Source organism: Carcharodon carcharias, chromosome 3 (assembly GCF_017639515.1).
Source record: "Carcharodon carcharias isolate sCarCar2 chromosome 3, sCarCar2.pri, whole genome shotgun sequence".
NCBI classification, from domain to species: domain Eukaryota; kingdom Metazoa; phylum Chordata; class Chondrichthyes; order Lamniformes; family Lamnidae; genus Carcharodon; species Carcharodon carcharias.
The window spans coordinates 54,498,601-54,523,736 of NC_054469.1; the positions used below are offsets into that span (position 1 = coordinate 54,498,601).

Genomic DNA, 25,136 nt, shown 5'->3' on the forward strand with positions numbered 1-25,136 from the left:
AGGATAAACAACTATATCCCCCCGTATCCTACCACATACATGTTTTTCGTCTCTAACTGCACCACAATATTCTCTATCCTGGGCAAGCCCTATAGGCACTTGCCAAATTTACAGGATGCCATTTTCTTAATATCACATCTGAACGCACATGGCCAAACTGAACCTCATCACTCATATTTTAAACATTTTTGTGGAGGTGCTACAGCTTTGAGACACAGCTTCTACGTAAAATGATATTTTTAAATACCGGCACTACACATCAATTTTTCTTCTGCAAAAATCCTTTGCCAAAACATCTTTCCACAGATCATAAAATACTCTGTCTTTAAACATGCTGATGGCAGGAAACAGATGTACCCAAGTCTCTGCCACAAAGTGATCTAATGCGTTAAAAAGTTGACAGTTAACTTATTTATAGAAACAAAAACGTTGCGGAAGGATGCGGTACCATCAGTCCTAAGTTTCACAGTATCAAAAAGGAAACACATTGAGAGAATTTCACCACCAAAGCTGCTTTACAAATGTAGAAAATAAAGAAAGGAAATTTGCAGGCTTTTGCATTTTCAGAAAGGACAGGAAAATTGCCAAAGTATTGACGCTAGACCCAATTATCGCAGTAGGAAGTAAAATTTTTAGTACTGGTAGTCAGGCAGTGGAAACATTGTAGGCAGTGAGGAACAGCAAAGGGTGCAAGACACTGGCAGGAGCTGTTTGCAATCCTCCCGATAGAAATGCATTATGTATAAATACAGAGATCAGGGAAGCATACACCAAAAACAATGTAGCTTGAATGGGAGATTTTAATTTTTACATATAATGGGAGAAGCTGAACAGCTTAAAAAGTAAAAACAGTGAAGTAGTAAAATGCATTCAGGACAATTTTCTGAAACAAATGTTTTAAAACCAAGAAGGGAACTTGCCATACTGGATTTAGTGATGAGTAATGAACTAGAATTGGTTCACAATCTGATGGTAAGCAAGCATCTTGCAAATTGTGACTGGAATAGATTTGAAAGGGAGAAAAGAGAGTCTTAAACCAAGTATATAAATTTAAGTAAGGCGAGCTTCAAAGAGATCTGCAATGATCTGACCATAGTAAACTAGACTGAAATGTTAATGGGTAACCCACAATTAGTGGAAGTATTGAAAGAAATATTTAGCATATAACCCTAAAAGGCAATGGCACCACTTATAGAGTTCAGTAAGCACGGTGAACAAATGAGGTAAGAGATAGTAAGCTCAAGAAAAGGAAAAACCAATGGATTAAGAGAATCATTTAAAAAAAACTTGGGATCTTCAGCTGCTTCATCAATGACTTTCCTTCCATCATACGGTCAGAAGTGGGGATGTTCGTTGATATGACAATGTTCAGCACCATTCGCGAACTGCTTCAGTTTCTGAAGAGTCATGTCCAAACGCAGCAAGACCTGGACAATATCCAGGCTTGGGCTGACAAATGGCAAGTAACATTCATGCCACATAAGTGCCAGGCAGTGACCATCTCCAACAAGAGAGAATCTAGCCATCATCCCTTGACATTCAATGGTATTAGCATCACTGAATTCCCCACTAACAACATACCATTGACCAGAAACTGAACTGGACTAGCCACATAAATACAAGAGCAGGTCACAGGCTAGGAATCCTGCAGTGAGTAATTCACCTCTGACTCCCCAAAGCCTGTCCATCACCTACAAGGCACAAGTCAGGAGTATGATAAAATACTCTCCATTTGCCTGGATGAGTGCAGCTCCAACAACACTCAAGAAGCAGCACTTCTACAAATATTCACTCTCTCCACCACTGATGTTGGGGATATGGTCTCTTTAAGAACTAGGTTTCTCTGATAGATGATTTCTTATAAAAAGCAGCTTGCCTCCAGTATCCGATTATGTGACAAGCTGCCTGCGAGATAAACAATAAAAAAAGGGTCAACTAGAAGTTAATTATAGTGGGGAGTAGATTATGGTGTGTGGTTCTGTTTTGAAGGAGCTTTTTTTTGGTCGAGAAGCTGGCTGCAGGGAACATCTCTTTCAAACAGAATTCAGTTGAAATTCTGTGTACTGCCTAAAAGGGTTTAAAATTATTGACAATTGAAGGACTCTACTAACAATGAATTGCATTTCTGGGATAGCAAAGCTGAGAAGACAGAGAGAGAGTTCTTTGACACAAGACTCCAGAGTTAAATGACATTAGAACAAGGGGAGTTCTGACCCAAGATGGCTATACTTAAGATGCTAGTGACGCTGGTGTTGAACAGGGCTTTATTTTTTGACCAACAGGTCTATAATTGTAATGAAACAAGACTTTTGCCCCATTCAAGGGGAGTTGCTAGCCAATCGAAGGCCAGCATCTCTGCAGTACCAAGGGCAGTGCCATTGCCGGTATTGCAGCGAGCAGGCTTTCAGTGGTAGGCCGAACCTCAAGGCAAGTCCGAGATCTTGCCAGGACAGGGTTGGTGAAACCTGGTGAGGGAAGGAAGGACATGTTGGATAAGACTCAGGGGAGGCTGGGGAAGAAAGGTTGATACAGGGTGGTAGGTGATGCGGAGGAAAGGGGAGGGTGGACGCAGGGAGGGAAAACCATGGTTTATGTGCCTCCAATTAACATCAAGGACCCAGAAAGGGAAAACCCTTTCCCCCCCATCTTTATTGGCTAGTAGTCCTCAGGGTCAAATTTGTCAGGCTGTGCGTTGGGCATAGACCTCTCCCGTCACCCATTAAATCTGAACGGCAGTGAGATGTGGCCATTAAGTGAACATTGCCCAACTGAAGTCCTTAAAGTGGGCAATGGGCAGCAGTCCACGCGATGCCTTCCCCGCTGCTCATAAAATCGCAGCAGGGTAGGGGCAAGCAGACTGGTGGTGGGCATGGCACCCTATTTTACAGTCCAGTCACCTGCTTTCCCACCCATGGGTAGCCCATAATATCTATCCCAGTGAGACAATACTTCGACAAGTGTTAATGGATCAGCATGAATTTATGATGGTTTGGTCATACCTGATGAATGTAGTTGAATGTTTTGAGAAGGTCACTAACATGGTTAATGGAGAAGGGACTAAGATTTCCAGGAAACACTTAAGGTTCCATCCAAGAAATTATTAGCAAATTAAAAGTACACATAATTGGAAGTAACTTTGTGTCAAAGATTGGTAACAAGTCGGGCGGTAGGAGAAGAGAATAACAATAAAAAGAATATTGTCTGATTAGTGAGATGTGACACGTGGTGTTCCTTGAAGATACGTTGCTGTGGCCTCAGCATTTTACTATATTATATATATATATATCATATAATATACATTTTTGACTTGGGATAAAGGGTGGGAGAGAGTATGCTATTCAGATATGCAGATGGCTAAGTTAGCAGAGCACAGTACATTGTGTGGATGAGAACAGTGAGTTACAAACAGACACAGACTGAATGAGGAAAACTCATTCCAGATATGCCAGATAGAGTTCAACAGAGGGGATGAGAGAATGAGAGGTAATCTTAAATGACGACAGACTAGGAGCTGTAGTGGAGCAAAGGGATTTAGGTTCCCTTGTTCACAAATTAATAAAAATCTAGTGTACTGGTATAAAAAGAAATTATAAAAGCTAATCAAATAGGAACATAGGACTTAGGAGCAGCAGTTGGCCATTTGGCCCTTCGGGCCTGCTCCACCATTCAATAAGATCACACCTGACCTGGTATGGTCTCAGCTCCATTTTCCTGTCTGCCCCCCCATAACCCTCGGCTCCCTTATCCATCAAAAATCTAACTCAGCCTTGAATAAAATTAAAGATCCAGCCTCCACTACTTTGTGGGGAAAAAAATTCCACAATCTGTTGACCTGCAGAGAAAAAAAATTCTTATCTCTGTCTTAAAAGGTAGACCTCTTATTCTTCAAGTGTGTTCCCAGTTTTAGTCTCCTCCACAAGAGGAAACATCCACCCTATCAAGTCCCCTCAAGATATTATAGGTTTCAATAAAATCACCTTTCATTCTTCTAAACTCAAAAAAGGCCCAACCTGTTCAGCCTTTCTTCATAAGATAAGACCTTCATCCCAGAAATGAGTCGTGAACTTTCTCTGAACTGCTTCCAAAGCAGTTACATCTTTTTACAAATAAGGAGAACAAAACTGTACATAGTACTCCAGATGTGTCTCACTAAGGCCCTGTAGAGCTGCAGTAAAGCTTCCTTATTTTTATATTCCATTCCTCTTGCAATGAATGCCAACACTCCACTTGCCTTCCTAATCACTTGCTATACCTGCATTCTAACTTTTTGTGATTCATGCATCAGGAACCCAGATCCTTCTGTACTACCAAGTTTTGCAATTTTTCTCCATTTTAATAATATACTGCTTTTCTATTCTTCCTGCCACAGTGGAGAAGTTCACATTTACTCACGTTATATTCCATCTGCCAAATTTTGCTTACTCAATTAACCTGACTATATCCTTTTGCAGACCCTCTACCTCTTCCTGACAACTTATTTTCCTACCTACCTTGGTGTCATCAGCAAATTTGGTCCCTTTGTCCAAATCATTGGTACAGATTGTAAATAGATGAGGCTACAGCACTGATCCCTGTGGCACTCCACTAGTTACAACTTGTCAATCCGAAAAAGACCCATTTATCCCTACTCTCTACTTCCTATTAGTTAATCAATCTTTTATCGATGCTAATATGTTAACCCCTACACCATGTGATTGCATCTTGTGTAGTAATTTTTGATGTGGCACCTGATCAAATGACTTTCAGAAATCCAAATACACATCTAATGGTTCTCCTTTGTCCATCTTGAATGTCACTTTGTCAAAAAACTAATAGGTTATTTAAGCACAATTTCCCTTGCGTAAAGCCATATTGGCTCTCCTGGTCATACTGATTTTCTAAATATCCAGCTATAACTTCCTTAATAATGGATTCTAGCACGTTGCCTATGACAGATGTTAGGCAAACTGGCCCTTTTATTCTGTCTTAGGACATGGGCATCGCTGGCTAGGCCAATGTTTTTTGCTGCCCATCTATAATTGCCCTCGAGAAGGTCATGCAGAGCTGCTTTCTTGAACCACTGCAGTAAGATCATAAGATTTAGGAGCAGACATAGGTCATTCAATGAGATCATGGCTGATCTGATAATCCTCAACTACACTTTCCTGCCTTTTCCCCATAACCCTCGATTCCTTTGCCGATTAAAAATCTGTCTATCTCAGCCTAGAATATACTTAACGACCCAGCCTCTACAGCCCCCTACAGTAGAGAATTCCACAGATTCACTATCCTCAGATCCTCCTCATCTCGGTCTTAAATGTGTCATGAAACTATTAATGTATATAATATTATTGGAAAATATTTTTCTTTTAAAATAGAGGTTTAGTTTGTGGGTATGTCTTAATTAGATTAAAGTCAGCTTGTCTGGGTGCTTTGATGTGTACTAGTTTTGATATGTAAGAGAGATGGGGTGCATTTGGATTTTTTTGAATAGAGCATTCAAGAAGTGGGGTGAATTCTGGCACCTACCTAGCTGAGACCAAGCAATATGTTTATATTACTAATAAAATTGGTACTATGAAAGTGGTTTTATTGTTAGAGAGGTGGAGTTCAAAGAGGCTGGTGATACAATGAGAATTTACATTCAATGAACTGTGCTAGGTGAAACTTCAGCAGTTGTGTGTGTGCAGAGCAAGGGCAATGCAAGCCTACAATGTCTCCACAGGAACCAAAGTGAAAGGAACTTCATTTTGAACTCATAAGGTGAAAATGCTTTGCCTGGCGTCTGGTAAAATCTATGGGTTGCTGTTGCCTTAATGAAGATTAGATTGGGAATTTGTTAAAAGTTATGATAGCAGTGATTTGTAGCTATGTGTATATATTTAACTTGTGTAATTTAATAAAATGTTTCACTTAGTTTAATAAAAAACCTCTTGAGAACTGGTGGGTCTTATTCCTGAATTTAGAGTTGGCTCTCAAACATACCACTTAAAATTTAGCTTATGTAAAGTTTCCCTCTGGGATTTTTAAATAACTTAGCTCTTCCGGAAGGCTGTCTCATAACAAATGGGCGACCCCTTGCTCTGAGATTATGCCCTCTGGTCCTAGACTCTCCCATAAGGGGAAACCACCTCTCAGAATCTAGTCTGTCAAGCCCCTTAAGAATCTTATATGTTGCAATATGGAGTCCATGTGGTGTAGGTACACCCACAATGCTGTCAGGGAAGGAGTTCCACTATTTTGATCAAGTGACAGTGGAGGAATGGTGATGCAGTTCCAAGTCAGGATGGTGTGCGACTTAGAGGTGAACTTGCAGGTGGTGATATTCCCATGTATTTGCCACCCTTGTCCTTCTAGGTGGTAGAGGTTGCAGGTTTGGAAAGTGCTATTGAAGGAGCCATGGTGAGTTGCTGTAGTGCATCTTGTAGGTGGTACAAATTGCTGCTACTGTGCATCGGTGAAGAAGGGAGTGGATGTTGAAGGTGGTGGATGGGGTACCAATCAAGCGGGTTGCTTTGTCCTGGATGGTATCAAGCTACTTTTGTGGAGGGTATTTGATCACACTCCTGACTTGTGCCTTGTAGATGGTGGACAAGCTTTGGGAGTCAGGAGGTGAGTTACGCTGCAAAATTCCTAGCCTCTGACCTGCTCTTGTAGTCACAGTATTTATATGGCTAGTCCAGTTCATTTTCTGGTCAATGGTAATGCCCAGGATGTTGATGGTGCAGGAATTCAGTGATGGTAATGTCATTGAATTTCAAGGTGAGATGGTTGGGTTCTCTCTTGTTGGAGATGTAATTGTCTGGCACTTGTGTGGCACGAATGTTACTTGCCACTTATCAGCCCATGTCCGAATGTTGTCCAGGTCTTGCTGCATATGGGCACGGACTGCTTCAGTGTCTGAGGAGTCATGAATGGGGCTTTAGATTGTTCAATCTTCAGCGAACATTCCCACTTCTAACCTTATGATCGAGGGAAGGTCATTGATGATGCAGCTGAAGACTGTTGGCCTGTATTTTCCAACTTCATGCCTCCTCCTTTCTTGAATAAAAGGGCCGCATTAGCTATTTTCCAATCCACTTGGACCATTCCAGAATCAAAGGAATTTTGGAAGATTATAACCAATGCATCTATTATCTACACCGCCAGGTCTTGTATTACCCGAGGATGCAGGCCATCTGGTCTTGAGGACTTATTAGCCTTTAGGTCTAATAGATTTCCTAGTACTGGTGATTGTTTTAAGTTCATCCCTCCCCATCACCTCTTGATTATCAATTATCTTTGGGAAATTTTCTATGCCTTCTATCATGAAGATGGACACAAAATACCTATTCAATGCCTCCGCCATTTATTTATTTTCCATTATCAATTCCTCAGACTCACTCTTTAGAGAAACAATGCTAGCTTTAGTTACTCTTTTCCTATTCAAATACTTGCAGAAACTCTCATTATCTGTTTTTATATTACTAGCTAGGTTCTCTCATACTCTTCTTTCTGCCTCTTTATTATCTTTTTAGTCATTCTTTGCTGGTTCTTAAAATCTGTCCAATTCTCTGACCTACCACTAATCTTTGCAGATTTGTACAGTGTTTCTTTCAATTTAACACTATCCTAACTTCATCTGTGGCTAAATAAGGATGCAGCTAGTTTCCCAGTTCAACTTTGCAAACTCTGCCTTCATATCATCATAGTTACCCTTATTTAGGTTTAAAACACTAGTCATGGACTCACACTTCTCCCTTTCAAACTGAACATGAAATTCTATCATGTTGTGATCGCTATAACCTAGAGGCTCCTTTAACATGAAGTTATTGATTAACCCTGGCTCATTGCACATTACCAGGTCTATGTTGGCTCTGGGACATACTGCTCTAAGAAACTGTCCCAAAAAAATTCTATGAACTAATTTTCCAGGCTAACTTTGCCAATTTGATTTGCCCAATCTACATTTAGATTAAAGTCACCCATATTTATTGTCGTTCTTTTCTTACACACCTCATTTGTTTCTTCCTGTATTTTCTGTCCTACAGTGCAACCACTATTAGGGGGCATATAACTGCTCCCAGAAGTGACCTCTTACCTTTCCTATTTTTTTAATCTCTACCCAAACTGAGTCTACATCTTTCTCTTTCAAGCTAAGGTCATCTCTCAGTACTGAACTAACATCATCCTTAATTAACAGAGCTATTCTGTACCTTTTCCTTGCTCCCTGTCATCCAAATACCCTTCAACATTCAGGTCCCAGCTCTGGTCACCTTTCAGCCACGTCTCCGTGATGCCTATCAGGTCAGACATACTTATCTCTATCTGTGCTAACAATTCACCCCCTTTGTTACAAATACTGCATGCATTCAGATTTAGGGCCTTAAACTCTTTCTTTTTTAAAACAATTTTTGCAAACCCCAGCCTTATCTGCTAGTGCGCTCACACGGTTGTATGTTCTGTTCCTTCCTGACTCACTCTGGTACTCATTACCCAAGTTGCTGCCCTGCTCAATTACTTTGTTGCTTCTCTTTGTCTTACTACATCTCCTCTCACATGATCCCTTCCCCCCACTATTTAGTTTGAAGCTCTCTCTGGTTTTTATTGCAAAATGAATGAAATTCAAAATTGAGGAAATTATGCTTCACTTATATAGTCTGGTCAGACCCCCAACAGAAGTAGTCCACTTAGTACAGCACTAAATCTCCGAAAAAATATAAATTGGCCTTGAACAGGGCATAGCATAAACTTACCGGAATGATACCAGGGCGTAAAGAGAATAGATTGCATAAACTTGGCTTGCATTACTTTGAGTTTAGCAGATTGAGGAATTAACCTCATTGAGCTAGTTTAAATTGATAAAGGGATTCAATAGCGTAGATGCAGAGAAACTATTTCCTCTGGTAGGGGAACCAGTACAAGAAGGCATAATCTTAAAGTTGGAGCCAGGACATTTAGGAGTGAAATGAGGAGGCAGTCATTCAAACAAAGCGCAGTGGAAATCTTGAACTCATGTTCTAGAAAGGCTGTGGATGCTGGGCCAATTAAAATTTACAAGATTGACACTGATAGACTTTGGTTTGATCATGGTATCAAGGATACAGAATAAAAAGGTAAGAGCAGTCATTATCTAAGTGAATGGTAGAACAGTTACAAGCGGCTGGATGCTCTGTCTGTGGTTGGATCATGGTATCAAGGATACAGAATAAAAAGGTAAGTAAATAGAAGTGAGGTAAAGAACAGTCATTATCTAAGTGAATGGTAGAACAGTTACAAGGAGCTGAATGCTCTGTCTGTGTTCCTATACAATATATGGGAGGTAGTGTAATTTGCTTTTGGTTTATGGAGAAGCAAAGTTAACGAGAATCATCCTTACTACTTGTACTTTTGACTCTGTCATTTCTATGAGCGAAAAAAATTAGCATGCTCAACACCTCTTAAAAAATTGAATTGGAAGATTTATGTATTTTTTTAATACATCCTGGGGAATTCCACTAGTTTTAAAAATCAGATCTGAACTACTCCATCATATTACTTGCTTTTCCATTTATTTACCAGTGATCCCTTTCAGCTGTTTCTTATTGCTTTAGTCAGAGAACTATGTTCGCTTAACTAAGCCATTCCATTTTTTCCCGTTAAAGTAACTTCACTGCAAGCTCGTAGTTCCTGCATCAACTACATCCAATGGCTTCATTTCCATTTAGTAAAAAAAGGTGATGTCATCAAGAGGGGAAAAACTTAGGCAATCCTTAGTTATCATTTAGCCACAACAGTAAGCAGGGTAAAATTCCCTGCTGTGAAGTACTGAACTCATAGATGAGGTTGGCAAGAGGATCAAGTACAATTGATGGAAGGACATCATTAAATGAAAAGAAGTATCATTGAATGGATTGTTTAAATGCAAACTAGGTAAAATAGAAAAATCAGTTACCTTGGACAAAAATTACAAATCACAAGCTCCACTGATAAAGTTCAATTGTAAATCAACTGCTTATGAAACAGACATCACTGCTACTTTAACTAGCTGTTGTAGGTAACTAATATTCTGTAGAACTCCATTCTGCACTTCACATTTTCACTTCAGAACTATAATTGGTTGCTAGAATCAGCTGTCAGGACAGTTGTAGCATACTGGGATAACCAGCCATAGCGGTAAAGTAACCATGCATAGCTAATCCTTCTGGTACGTCACAGTTTACACCACAGCTGATGTGAGCAAGTATAAACCTGTAAGCTGGAATGGCAAAAAATTAAGACAGGACAGTTGCTTCAAACAGATGAAACCCAATGCACAAATCAGCTGGTTATGAACAGTTTGTATCACATTTTAGTATTACATAATAGCCCAATCTTCTGGACAAGTTTCCAAGCAAGTCGCAGATCACGCAGCAAATTCTTAGTAGTACTTTCAACTTGCACACTGATCTAGAGCTTCTAAATGCTGGAAGAGGTCATGTTGTAAACTAGGACAAGTTTATCCAATAGGAAATATGAGATTGAGTATTGCTGAAAAAGAGACACGCCAAAGTTTTCACTCATCAGGACACTTTGCAAGAATACCAAAGCAAGAGGAAAACAATGCTTTATACTGTATGTGAAGAGAGTGCTGATTGGTTGGCAAGTGGACTCCAAACGGTAGAAGCATTGCCATGGAGAATGCACCACTGATGGTGATTGACAGTTAACTGCCAAGCATTGTTTGAAATTTAAACCAGGCAGCTTGACCCTCATCGGTTATATCAAGCCCTGAGAGATGAGTCAACAACGGTTGTTACTTATTTTGTTTAGCTGAAATAGGTACCATGTGTGTACATGATCTTTCTGTCTCCAAAGAACAGAGCCCTGTGTATTGATACATGTAGTTTCCAGTACATGCAAATGTGCCACACTGAGAGCTTGACTAACAATCTTAAATTGGTTGTCAGCATAATTCTTAGTACACTGAGGATTATTTAGCAAATGTTGTCTAATCATGGAATCACATCTAATGTTGGACACTGTGTTTTGAGCTTTGCAAGCACAGGCTAATTTAGTACAGTGTGTACCTTGCCTGTTGTAAACAGCGGCTGGGACATGCTGTTTGATATGATCTACCACTCTTTGATATGTACGGCTTACATGCCTAGCATCACACTGGCTTGGCAGTTAACTGTCAGTCACCATCACTGGTGCATTCACCATAGCAATCCCTCTACAGAGTCCACTTGCCAGCCAATCAACACACTCTTCACATACAGTATAAATTGTTGTTTTCCCCCTTATATTGGTATTCTTGTGAAGTGTCCTGATGAGTGCAAAACAAAAAGCTTAAACGCGTCACTTTTTTCAGCAATACTCAAGTTCTATACTACAAATGACTAAATATGAAATTCAGTCCCCATATTTTTTAAAATTGTGAAATAATTCATGCATTTTACAACAATATATTTCAGATTTTGATGTCATTATACAATGTTGAGATGATTAAGAAAACTAATCAGAAAATTTACCATATTTACCTGTATCATCTTCATCTGTTATATCATCGTCTGCCTGTTCAGATTCTGCACCACTATCATTGCCTTCAACTTTTCCATTCATTTTTTTACAGTTATTTGGGGAGCTGAAAACATTGCCAAGATCTGGGCATTTAAAAAAGAAAAGTTGTTCGAATATCAGCCACATATTCCAAGTTTGGAATGAGAAATGGTCATTCATCTCATAAAAATCATTCTTTCTTCATATTCAAAAGGTTAAACAAATTGGACCAAACTGCATATTTGGCATCATCTAACAATTATCTTTTTTTCTCCATTAACGAGATATGGGCATTGCTGGCTAGGCCGGCATTTATTGCCCATCCCTAATTGTTCTCGAGAAGGTGGTGGTGAACTGCCTTCTTGAACCGCTGCATGGGAAAAATTTTCCTCCCACCGGGGGGGTGGGGGGGGGGGGGAGAGATGTGCAGGAGCGGGCAGGCAGGTGCACCTCTCTACCTGGGCGGGCCAATTAGGGCATCCTGATGTCTGACAGGAAGCACCATGCATTCCCTGTGTGGGCGGGCGGGTTCCCTCAGCCGGGAATGCGCTCTTTCACGCATGGGCGCGAAAGAGCGCACTGATCTCCCTGAAGCTAAGTGCTGCCTCGGGAGATTGGCCCCAAATTTAAAAACGTTAAAGAAATGATATCAAAATTTCCCTGACACTGTCACATGAGTTGGGACATGTCCATCACTTTTACTGAAATCTTTATTAAATATTTAAAAACAATCATGAAACCTCATCCCGCCCAGGGATGAGATTTCAAGTTTTTTCTTAAGCTCACCAGGGCTCCCGGCCTGCCGCAAACCCTAAGGTTGGACGGGCAGGTCCATTTTTAAATGGCCACAATAGGCGCACAGCTGATTCGGCTGCTCCCCCACTGACCTGAAAATGAAAGTGATGTGGAGTTCTGCCTGACGTCATCTTATGCGTCAGCAAGCGGGCCCCGACCAGAAGATCGTCCCCCATTTATCTACAGTAAATACCATCTTCCATTCCTTTGGTTATCCACTTAATTAGTTCAAGTTTTCTGGAATTCTATTAATCGTCACTGGCTTTTGCCCGAGTTACAAGGTTATAGATTCAAGCCCCACTCCTGGACTAACACCAAGTCTGACAGTTCAACGCAGTAGTGAAGGAGTGTCGCATTGTTGGATACAATGTTAAAATCAAGGCCATGTCTGCTCTCCCAGGTGGACATAAAAGATCCCACAGCACTATTTGAAGAAGAAAAAGAGATTTCTCCTGGTATCCTGGCTAATATTTATCAAACACCACCAAAAAAGATCTAGTCATTTTACTTCATTGCTGCGTCTGTGCAAATTTTCTGTTGTATTTCCCAACATAACAACAGTTTACTTCAAAACTTTAAAAATGCTTTATCAGCTGTAAATTGCTTTGAGATGTCCTAGGGCATGAAGGGTACTCTATAATGCAACTACTACTTCTGCTGGTGTACTGGCATCATATCCTAATTGCAAATTTCAGAACATTAGAATTATTGCTGAAAAGAAAAACATGTTGCTGAAGCTTTTGGTCTTTTATTCATCAGGGCAAATGCAAGAATGCCAAATATCAAGCGATCACAACAATTTATACTACAAGAGAAAAAGGGTGCCAAGTGGTTGGCCCAGGCATTGCCATGGGGAAGGCAACAGGGACCTATAGGCTCTCCAACCTACTGGATAAAGCAAAAGGCGCAAGGCCCGAACATATTCTGTTTACTTGCAGAGAACAGGTCCCCACACATCAATGTATGTCATTTCTAGCAAACATAATTGAGTCACATTAGGAGCTTAACTGGTTATCTTAAATTGGTTGTTAGCGTAGCTATTAATGCACTCAGGATTGTTCAGCAATTGCTGCCCAGTCACAGAATCATATTTAACTGTTAGATGTCTAATTTTGGATTTTGCAGGCATAGGCTGGCTGAGTACAGTCTGTGCAAGATGAAAGGCTTCAGCAACATCTCTCTTTTCAGCAACAATAAGACTTTGTACTACCAAGCAAACATTAGAACTTCCTTCCCCAAACTGTTTTACAATGTGAACTGCAAGAGACTCTGACTGCAAAAGTGTTTTATTTTAATGCAGCTCCTGGAGGGAGATGCAGAAACGTAGAGTCGGAATTCTAGAGCATTGGATCCAGATGGCTCGGGGAGAGCTAACCATGGTGGGGTAAAGGAAATGGTGGATTCACAAGAGGCAAGAGTTGGAGAAACGTAGAGCACAGTGTTGTAGGACTGGAAAATGTTAGAGAGAGAGAGAGAAGAGAAAGGCCATGAAGGGATTTGAACGGAAGGATGTAAAATTTAAATTTGAGTCATTGAGGAATTAATTGTCAGTGAAGTTCAGTGAGCATAGGTGTGATGATTGAGAAAGGTTGCTGCAGAATAGGATTCTGACAGCAGAGATCTAAATAAACTGAAATTTTTGGAAGGCTATCCAGGGAAGAGCATTGGAATAATCAAGTCTAAAGATGACAAAGGCATGGGTGTGGGGGTGGGGGTTTTGGCAACAGATGCATCAAGGCGGCAGGGAAACAGAAAGGCAAAATTACTGAAATGGAGAGGATATGGGATTGGAAGCTCAGCTAGGGTGCCAATGTTGCAAAAGGTCTGGTTAAACTTGGGACAGTGGCAGGGGAGTGGTATGTATTTGGTGCAAAGGGTGGTGGTGTTTATAGTAGTGACTGGAGATCTTCTCCAAGTTTAATTTTAAGAAATTGTGGCTCATCCAGGACTGCATTTCAGACAAGAAGTCTGACAATACAAAGGTGGCAGTGCAACAGGGGCAGTAAGGAGACTCAAGGAAAATTTGAGATGTTGGGCTGGTTGTCCTCTGTACATCAAGAAGCTGACCTTGGAACTTCAGTTGATGTCACCAAGGAAAGCATGTAGATGAGGAAAGGATAGATTCTTGGGGGGTTCCAGGAGTAACAGTGTGGGGAGATAAGTGTGAGGGAGAGAAGAGAGATTATTGCTGGAGATGTTCTAATTTAATTACTGTTATATATTTATATTTTAATATCTGAAGAAGAGTAATACGAACTCAAAACATTAACTCTGTTTCTCTCTCCACAGATGCTGCCAGACCTGCTCAGTTTTTCCAGCATTTTCTGTTTTAATTTAATATTACTAATTGTCTACAAACTGGGATCGATACACAATTTTGTTGTAAGTCCTGAAGATCCAAGCCTGCCTGGAGCACTGATCCCTCCAGTCTGCCATCAGGTGGCCACCACCAAGCAGCTAAGCTAGCCCCTACCACCTCTGGGAACCTGGGAGGCCAACTAGAAAACCCCAGTTGGCCTGAGAAAGACCTTAGTCAGATAATCCGCTATCTGCCTGCTAACCCTCCCCATCCTACCTCCAAGAAAATGACCCAGCAACCAGATGGATCGGGAACCGGCATGCAGGCTTGCGGCAGTGCATTTAACCCCCACGCAACTTCATTCTTAGTGGGGGATGAAAATCAAGCCCCTAGAGTGTCCTTCTATGGCTTGTAGATTATGCAAGTAAACTGTAATTTTAATTTATTTTTCAAGTAATTATGGAAAAGTTAATGAATTAAAGATGAGATTAACAGACCTTTAAAATCAGATAGGACTTTATACTCAGATGTCTTATCCCATTTTTATTGTACAGCAACTTTAAAACTTTACTGTAACTAAGCAAATTATTGCCAATGGATCTAAATTAAAATTAAAATTCTTCTTCTCTTCTTAGACAGTCCCACATGATTGAAGATTACTTGCTTCCATTCTGATTCAATGGGTTCAAAAATCCAATTCATAAATCCAATGCACAATCTGCAGACTCTGCCACATGTTGGGTAGATGATGCTTGGAGGATCAGGTGGACAGGTTGCTGGGAGGTTTGTGCGCTCTTTCGAACACTTCAACTTCACGTCTACGTGTTCCTGACCAAGGCTCTCAATGTGTTCGCTGTTCTCACAAATGAACCTTTATTTTGGTTGGTCACAAGCCAGGGACTCGCATGAGTTAGCAGGATGTTTGACCTCTTCAGGGTTGCATTGAGGACATCTCAAAGCGTTTCTGCTGTCCCCCTGGAAGTCTCTTGCCGTGATGGAGTTCTGAGTAGAGCAGTTGCTTCAGGAGTTTGGTGTCAGACATACAAATGACATGTCCCATCTAGGGGATCTAGGTTTGAATGATTAGCACCTCGATATTGGGCATCTTGGCTTGGGAAAGGACACTGTTGTTGGAGTGCCTTACTTACCACAAGATTTGGGGATCTTTCAAATGCACCACAGGTAGTACTTCTCCAGTGCTTTGAGGTGCCTTTTGCAGATTGTCCAAATCTGAGAAGTATATAGGAGCGCAGGGTTCACAGCTGCCCAGTAAACCATTACATTAATCTTGAGCTTGAGATCCTGGTCCTCAAATACTCTTTTCCATCTCCGTCAGCCTGGTCCCTAATTAACAGAGGCAACAGAAGCAATGCTGCAAGAAAATTAATATTGAAGGTCTCAAAGATCCCACCAAGGCAGCCCTTCTGGGTCAGCCTCATTGCCAACATCTCAACCTACAGCCACCAGGAGCTGCATAGTGTGACCATAGTACATGACCGAGCCTAATGTTCATCATAACAAGCACCTGTGAAGATTTCTTTACCAGGAAACAACACAACCGATTTGACAAAAACAACCAAGTGGTGGAGGACATAATTAAGCAATAATGCAAAGCTTTCACAGACTGGAACATCTCAAAAGAAAAGCAGCTGTCCCACAGGTATCTGAAGGCAACGATACAACATAAAATCCACGACATAAGAAACAAATGGTGGGTAGAAAGAGCATGGGAGATCCAACAACTTGCAGACATCAATGACGTGCGAATTCTCCAGCACTGCCGAGACAATCTACAGCCCAAGCACCTAGCAGAGAATGAAGGATGGAGGGGAGCTCATCATTGTTAAAAAACAGTCACTGTTTATGAGAGAACACATTTTGAAGAACTCCCCAGTTTACTGAGACTCTGTCTTTGACTAAAACATGCTCGGCTCTATTCCTCAATACCCCATCTGACTCAGCCACGTGCCACCCTATCTGAAGCGAAGTTGAGAAAGCTATTCAATAGCTGTAAAACAATAAAGCTTCTGGAGCAGGTGGAATCCCAGTCAATATTCTGAAACACAGAGGTACACTCCCATCACAGTTGGACAACCTCATATCCCTCATCTGGGAAAAGGAGTGCATGCTGGAGGAACTCAGGGACAATGTGAACATGACTATATTCAAGAAGGGAGACAAGTCTGATTGCAGTAACTACAGAAGAATCGTCCTGCTGTCTGTCACAGGGAAGATCATGCAAGGATCCTCCTCAACCCCTCCCAACCAGTGGCCAAAGAACTCCTTCCAGGGTCACAGTACAGTTTTCATCCATCAAGAGGCACCACAAACATAGTCTTCGTCATGCAGCAAATTAAAGAAAAGTGCAAGGAGCTGCACCAGCTGTTGTACGCGATCATTTTAGATTTCATGAAAGCCTTCGATTCTGTCAACCAGGAAGGCTGATAGAGTATCCTCCCAAAATTTGGCTGCCCTCAAAAATTTGTCGCCATCCTCTGCCTACTCCACAATGACATCAAGGCCATGATCCTTACCAACAGAACCACCATAGGCCCTATTCTCAGTGAAGACTGAGGTCAAATGAGGCTGTATCATTGGACCAACTCTGTTATACAATATTGTATCTCACCTTCAGCAAAATACCCACAAACATGGGCATTGAACTCCAGTATGCAGCTGATGCTTGTGTGTACTCAAAACATTACTCAGAATCTGAACTCTAGGTGATTGTTAACTCCTCCAAAGCATACGAGGAGATGGGCCTTTCACTGAACACCCAGAAAATTAAAGGTTCTCTTCCAACCAGGTCCCACAGCGCAATATCTCTGCCCATTGATTATGATGGAGGGCAAGATCCTGGAAAACGTAGACCATTTGCCATTCATTATCTTGGGAGCCTCCTCTTGACAAACGCAGACATTTATGTCAAAATTTATCATCACCTCCAATTTGCTGGCTCAGTCTTTGGGCCTACTGAGGAAGAGAGTATTTGAGGACCAGGATCTCAGATCCAAGACTAAGGCTATAGTCATAAAAATATCTTTAAGGCAGCTGACACTTAAGCAGTTGAGAAGTCAACTCTTTTCAGCTTAAAGCAGATTTAACATTGTTGCCACAGTTTAAATTTGAATTACAAATGTCAATTTTTGTAGCAGTCTGTTTATGAAACTTTCTTTAAAAAAATGTTGCCACACAAACTACAGCTTAAACTCCTAAGATCTATTGCAAATTTGTTGGGAGTTTATTGCTAATTGGGCTGAACGAATAAAAACGAGTAAAATGCATTTCTTTTGGGTTTTAAATCTTGATTCAATTTAGAACAATTAGTTGTTGTTTTCTGCAATTAGTCTTAATATCCATTTACTGAAGATTGCTACTGTAGCCAAAAAAAAGTAACATTTTTTTGTCCACATCAGCCAGCCTCAACTTCATATTGACACAACCACTTCACTCCAGGATCAACTCTTTACCAAATGAAAGCTTTTCACAAAATAATCCAATTTCCTTAACTTTTAGAAAAAAACTGAGCCTCATGCATAAAATCAACTCTTTTGATATAAATAAAATACTCATCCAATACATTAACGGCCCTCTCAGATGTGATGGTGGCTTGACTTGTGGATGATGCCTTCAGTGCATTATTTTTCAGTAATCATTCAAGTCTCAGCAAATACTTTCAACATTAAAAGCTAAAGTAAAAAGCATTCTACCACAATAGTAGTAATGCTTAACAAAAATGGTTCCTTACCTTCAAGTGATTTAACCACTTTCTCCAATCGGCCTGCACAGTCAACGCAGGATGCAGAAAGTAGAATAGCAGGACACTTATTATTTAAGCATGTTTCAAACAAATGATAATGTAGTGATTTTTTTTTAAAGCAGAACATTAACTACTTTCAGTTAATATGATTAATATAAACAAAGAGTTCAAAAAATTAAACAAAATCATGGAAGTGTTATATAACTTTCTGAAAGGTCTAACCTGCTGAGATTGCATAAGGCGATATTGGTTTCTTTTTGTCATCAACAAGTTCATAGAACGGTCCAAGAACACGAAGCAGCTCCTCTACCTCCTCAGTCATTGGCATGGACTCAAGGATCTATAATGTGAAAAGCAGATAATTCATAATGTTACCATTCAGCAACATGGAAGTGAGCTCTGTTCCATGCTTGAAAAAGAACAGTCTGAATGCGGGCTGGAAAATTCCATTCACCAACCAGTTTGAAACATCTGGAATTGCAAAAAAAAAGCATAAAATGTGTCCTATTCCTACCAATGCAACCTGTACATATCAACACAGCTTCTATTTGGGCCCTCCCAAATAACATGGTTGAAATCAAGCATGTACCAAGGGAGGGAACAGCAGGTGCCAATGCACATCTTTGAATATGAACTTTTTTCTGTAAATTTACATCATCTTTCATCAATTGCTGCACAATTCTAGAAATAATCATATTCATTCAAATTCTATAATCCATAGATGTTACAACAGTGTCTAAAGAAGAATTAATCCTAGTAACTAACCATGATTGTTGAAATATTCTATAAATCACCCCACTTTAAAATTAACCATCTCGTATCCTTTAGAAGTAAAAAATTTGAAGGCTTTTATACTGTTTGGTTTAACCTTTCAGTCTCTCTCTCTCTCTGGCAGCATTCTATCTCATTAGACAATCCTTTGTGCCTTGATGGTCAACTCTGTTTAATACCATCTGGTGTGGCTCAAGAGCCCTGCTCTGACATGGCAGTCTCTGCCACCTTTGCTACAGATGAAGGCAATGCGCTAAGAAGGTGCACGATTCGCTGGCTTCTGTTTTCTCTAAGCTCTCTTTTTGGCCAGCTGAGCTTTCCATTTTGCCTTGCCTCTTCCAATGCCCTTCCAGACAGTCTGCCTCCAGGAGGTCACAGCAGTAAGTGACTATCTTTGTCCTGCCTTTGTCAATGTCCACCATCTTCACATCTCGCTTGTAGGGGCCCTTGCAGCAAAGGTATGGATGACCAGCAGGTCAGGAACCAATGGCCAGTTTGTTGTACAGGTGGTCTTTGGGTACACAGCCATCAGTAAACATAAGAACATATGAATTAGCTGCAGGAGTAGGCCATTCAGCCCCTCAAGCCTACTGCACTATTTAATAAGATCATGGCTGATCTGATCGTAACTTCAACTCCACATTCCCACCTACCCTTTCACCCCTTTGCTTATCAAGAATCTATCTCTGCCTTAAAAACGTTCAAAGACTCTGCTTTCACCTCCTTTTGAATTCAAAAATTCATGACCCTCAGAAAAAAATTCTCCATCTCGTTCTTAAATGGGCAAACCCTTATTTTTAAAAAATGACCCCTAGTTCTAGATTTTACCAAAAGAGGAAACATTCTCTTCACCTCCACCCTGTCAAGACCCCTCAGGATCTTAAGTTTTTAATCAAATCACGTCTTACTCTTGTAAACTCCAGTGTACACATGCCTAGCCTGTCTAACCTTTCCACATAAGACAACCCGCCCACTCCAGGTATTAGTCTAGCAAACCTTTTCTGAACTGCTTCAAATGCATTTATCTCCTTCCTTAAATAAAGAGACCAATCCTGTACACAGTACTCCAGATGTGGTCTCACCAATGCCCTATATAACTGAATCAGAACCTCCCTACATGTATTCAATTCCCCTCGTAATGAACGAGAACATTCTTTTAGCTTTCCTAATTACTTGCTGTACATGCATACTAACCTTATGAAATTCATGCACTAGGGCACCTAGATCCCCCTGCATCTCAGAGCTCTGCAATCTCTTACCCACTGCAACCTCTTAGATAATATGGTTTCTTTTTTATTTTTCCTGCCAAAATTGACAATTTCACATTTCCCACAATATACTCCATTTGCCAGACCTTTGACCACTCACCTAGCCTATCTATATCCCTTTGTAGCATCCTTGTATCCTCTTCACATCTTACTTACTGACCTTTGTGTCATCACCAAATTTAGCAACGATACTGTCAGTCTCTTCATCCTAGTCATTTTACATAAATTGCAAAAAGTTGAGGCCCTCGCGCTGATCGCTGTGTGGCACACCACTCGTTACATCTTGCCAACTGAAAAAAGACCCATTTATGCCTACTCGGTTTCCTATTAGCTAGCCAATATTCTACCCATGCCAATAGGTTACTTGCTACACCATGAGCTTTTATTTTTCGCAATAACCTTTGAGTAGCAGCTTATCAAATGGTTTCTGAAAATCTAAGTACAGTACATCCACCGGTTCCCCTTTATCCACAGCACGTTACTTCTTCAAATAATTCAAATAAATTGGTTAAACATGATTTCCCTTTCACAAAACTTTGCCTGATTACCCTGATGTTTTTGAAGTGCCCTGCTAGAACATTTATAATAATAGCTTCTAACATTTTCCTTATGACAGATGTTAAGCTAACTGGTCTGCAGTTTCCTGCTTTCTGTCACCCTCCCTTTTTGCACAAAGGACTCGCATTTTCAATTTCCAACCAAATGGGGCCTTCCTGGAATCTAAGTAATTTTGGAAAATTAAACTCTCTCTCAAGCTACTTCTTTTAAGACCCTAGGATGAAGTCCATCAGGACCCAGGCTTGTTAGCATGCAGCTCTTACAATCTACTCAGAAACACTTCCATAGTGATTGTAATCATTCCCCCTCCCACTGTAAGTTCCTCTCCTCTCCAGCACTGAGCAGATGTCCCAAACCCTAGCATTGGGCAGGCAACACAGCCCACTGGACTGTCACTCTTTGCTGCAGAGCACTGTGTCAATCATCCTCACTATAACCTATCACTGTCCCCTATTACCACTGCATTCCTTTATGCTCCCCCCACTGGAATGGCTTCCTGTACCACGGTGCCATGGCCAGTCAGCTCCCACAAGCTGAGAGAACCTCAAACCTATTGGACCATTGCTAAGGCTGAGGCTCCTGCACTCCTGCCCTCTGGGTCCCATTAGCTGCCTCATTCGCAGTCACATCCTCCTGTCCCTGACCACTGACCAAATTGGATGACTCTATCCTCAGGGGTGTGACTGCTTCCTGATACAAAGCATCCAGGCAACTCTTCCCCTCCCTGATGTGTCGAAGTGTCTGCAGCTCAGCCTCCAGCACAATGACTCTGAACCGAAGCTCGTCAAGGCACAAACACTTACTACAGGCATGTTTGCCCTGGAACACACTGGCAAGTTCCCACATGCTGCAGCCATGACACATCACCTGTCCTTCCATCCTTGAAGTGTTTTAATTAACTACTTAATTATATTATTCAATTATTTATTTTCCTTTTCTTATATATTTCATTAAATTCACCACCAGTTCCTGTAATATTTTAAACCTAGGAATAGAATAGACTTTCATAATTTACAAGATACTTATCAAACAGCTAGCTTCTTTCCCTGTGGTACAATAAGAACCAATTCCTACAGAGTGAAAAAGTTAGAAAAAGAAAAAGCAAAAGCAAAAGGAAAGGAACACCACCTTCCCCTCCCCACCTAACTCCTCAACTCACCCAACTCCCAGATATACACTCAGTTCCCAACTGCAGTTGTTTGCAAGGGCTGCACTAAAGACCGCTGGATTTATACTAAACTAAACTGCAGTTACAGAAACCAGATTAAATCAGTTAGCTAATTAACTACTCAGCTCTCTCAGTACAATGTGTTTCCCCCGCCTAAGGCTGGCAGAAACTTACTCAACTTACTTACACAGTACTTTCCCATTACTGCTAATTACAGACAAGGCTAGATTTTTCAAAAACAGGGTTAACATTTTAAACTTCCCTACTCACTAAACTCCCAGGTATATACTCCGTTCCAAACTGCATTCGTTTGTCTATGAGCAATCCAATGAAATTGGCTGAGCCAGCGCAGATGTCATTGGCTTAGCAATGAGTGTATGCCAATGGAATTAACACACCCCAGGACCTCTGAGACGGTGACCTCGTCCTGTGAAGAAATGCTGTGGCTAATTCTGAGATAGTGAAGGTGGAAACAGTTCTTTTCGCCTGCCTAGCATAAGTTGTCCATGTGTCACCACTATAGAGGAGTGCTCTGAGGACAAAGCTTGGTAGACTTGCAGTTTGGTCTTCTCAATGAGGCTGCTGTTGTTCCTCACTCTTACTTCGTGTGGGGATAACAGCTGCAGTTTTTGTAATGTGAATGCTGATTGTGGCATCAAGTGACATATTGCTGGTGCTTGTGGAGCCAAGATATGTGAAGCTATCAACAACCTCCAGCATTAAATTATGAATGATGATAGATGGCAGTACGACATCCTGGGACCATGACATTGGTTTTACCATCAACATGACAAAAGTCTTCACAGGTATGAGAGTCCGTCCATTTGCTCTTTCAGGGATCCTCAGTTTGGGATGCTAGCGCTGAGTTATCAGCGTAGAGTAACTCTGATGAGGACTGGGTGAATTTTTGTTTTAGATCCCCGGTGTGTTTGGGTGGAGGGGGGGGCGCGCGGAGGAGAGACAACAGCTTTCCATTAATGGAAGGGGAAAGATTGATTTATAGAAACAACACCGAAGTATATTAATGGTCATTCATTGTATTACTGTTTGTGAGCCACACAAAAACTATGCTGCAGAAAGAGGCCATTCAGCCCATAGTGCCTGCACCGGCCAAAAAGAGAAAACAGAAACTAGCTGCTCATTTTAATCTCACTTTCCACCATCTGGTCCGTAGGCAGGTTACAGCACTTCAGGTGTAAATCCAGGATAGAACTATAGAAAAGATGTGGAGCCTTGCTGTGCAACAACAACAACTCACATTTATATAGCACCTTTAAATTCAGAAGCTTTACAGCAGCATTACCAAATAAAATTCGACACCAGGTCATATAAGATGACATCACAAGAGGCGATCAAAAGCTTGGTTAATGAGGTTGTCTTTTGGAGTAGCTTGAAGGAAGAGAGAGATGTCGAAATGCAGAGAAGTTGAGGGAGGGAATTCCAGAGTTTAGGGCCTTGGTAGCTGAAGGCACGGCCATCAATGTTGGAACGATTAAAATAGAGGAGCTTAAAAGGCCACAATGGGAGTATTGCAGATATCACAGGCAGTTGTAAGGCTAGAGGAGGTTACCAAGACAGGGAAGAGCAAAGCCACGGATCGATTTGAAAACAAGGATGGGAATTTAAACAAAAAGCAGCATTGCTGGATCAGAAGCAAACTTAGGTCAGCAGTCACAAAAATGGGACTTGGTGCAAGCTAAGTTTTGGATGAGTTCAAGCTTACGGAGGGTGTGACATGGGAAGGTGCTGGTCAGGAGAGTATTGGAATAGTCAAGATAAAAGCAAAATACTGCAAATGCTGGAAATCTGAAATAAAAACAGAAAATAATGGTCAAACTCAGCAGGTCTGGCAGCATCTGTGGAGAGAGAAACAGGGGCCTGGATTTTCTGGCCCCATCATGGGTGCGACCCACAGCAGGCGAGATGGCACCCAGCCAGAAATCCATTGACTTGCGGCGGGACTGGAAGATCGCGGCAGCGGGCAGGTGCAGAAAATCCCACCCAGAATTAAAGTTTCAAGTTCATATGACTCTCCTTCAGAGCTAAAGCCTAGTTAACAGAAGGTAGGGCTTCAGCAGCAGATGAGCGGGAGGCAGGGGTGTTGGCAAGTGATGTTATGTGTGTGGAAGTAGGCAATCTTGGTGGTGGAGTGGATATGAGGTCTGAAGTTCAACACAGGCTCAAGTAGGGATGCTACAGTTGCAAGTGGTCTGGTTCAGCCTCAGACAGTGGCTAGGGAAAGCAATGGAGTTGGTGTTGGTGCACAGAATGGTCATGTACCACATACGAGCAACAACCATACAATACAACTTATTCTAAGTAAAATGTTTAGAGATGATTACTAGAGACATGACAAGTCACTAAATAAACACTTTCTTTGTTAATAGGCTCCAAATGATTTAAGGGATAAAATAATAACTGAACAGGAAATGAGTGGAAAGGAAGAGAAGTAAAAATCTAGCCTGTATCACTAGATGTTGGTGCAGCTGATTCTCAAGTGCAAAGTATCATGCAACCAGCTGCGATCTCAATGTAAAATTGTTAAATTTACTGAGGTTGGCAATCAGGATAGGAAAACTGCATATGCTGGGGGATACTGTCATAGTTCAATGATATATACAAACTGAGCACATGAATAAAATTTAATATTGGTCAAACACCTTAATCATTATCCTACAAATGGCATCAAATAACAAGGAGCTGGAAAGAGATTGATATGTTTTTAATCAAGTCACTGTTGAAGTGAATTGCAGCACTTCCCATATGTCACATAGAATGACAGTGTGATGGGTAGATCCATGGAGTCCACCATTAAAAGCGGCACTAACAATATAAAACACTAGCAAGGCTTCACTTGAGAATATAGATCACAGCGTATAAGATTACCTCAGTTTTTTGGCCCCAAAATGTACTTTTAGACCTATACTCAGCGTACAAGTCGACATCCCTCCTATTTTTCAGCTAGTAAACACATGTTCAGGCTAGATTTGCAATAAGAATTGCCATCAATTTTTCAGCTCAGATACATGTTTAGGGTTA

General features: G+C 41.0%; 1 protein-coding gene across 7 annotated transcripts in view; it reads right to left on the bottom strand.

Moving 5' to 3' along the window:
• The window catches only part of acbd5a (acyl-CoA binding domain containing 5a), a 113,801-nt gene that overhangs the window by 18,357 nt on the left and 70,308 nt on the right, over positions 1 to 25,136 (bottom strand). For 6 of the 7 annotated variants that reach the window (XM_041184692.1, XM_041184687.1, XM_041184690.1 and 3 more), the window contains 3 exons: positions 18,555 to 18,672; positions 18,321 to 18,353; positions 11,460 to 11,582 (listed from right to left, as the gene is read on the bottom strand). In XM_041184692.1, the coding sequence (XP_041040626.1) occupies positions 11,460 to 11,582; positions 18,321 to 18,353; positions 18,555 to 18,672 (274 nt within the window). The remainder of the gene's footprint in view (positions 1 to 11,459; positions 11,583 to 18,320; positions 18,354 to 18,554; positions 18,673 to 25,136) is intronic. The other variant, XM_041184688.1, reaches the window with a different exon arrangement.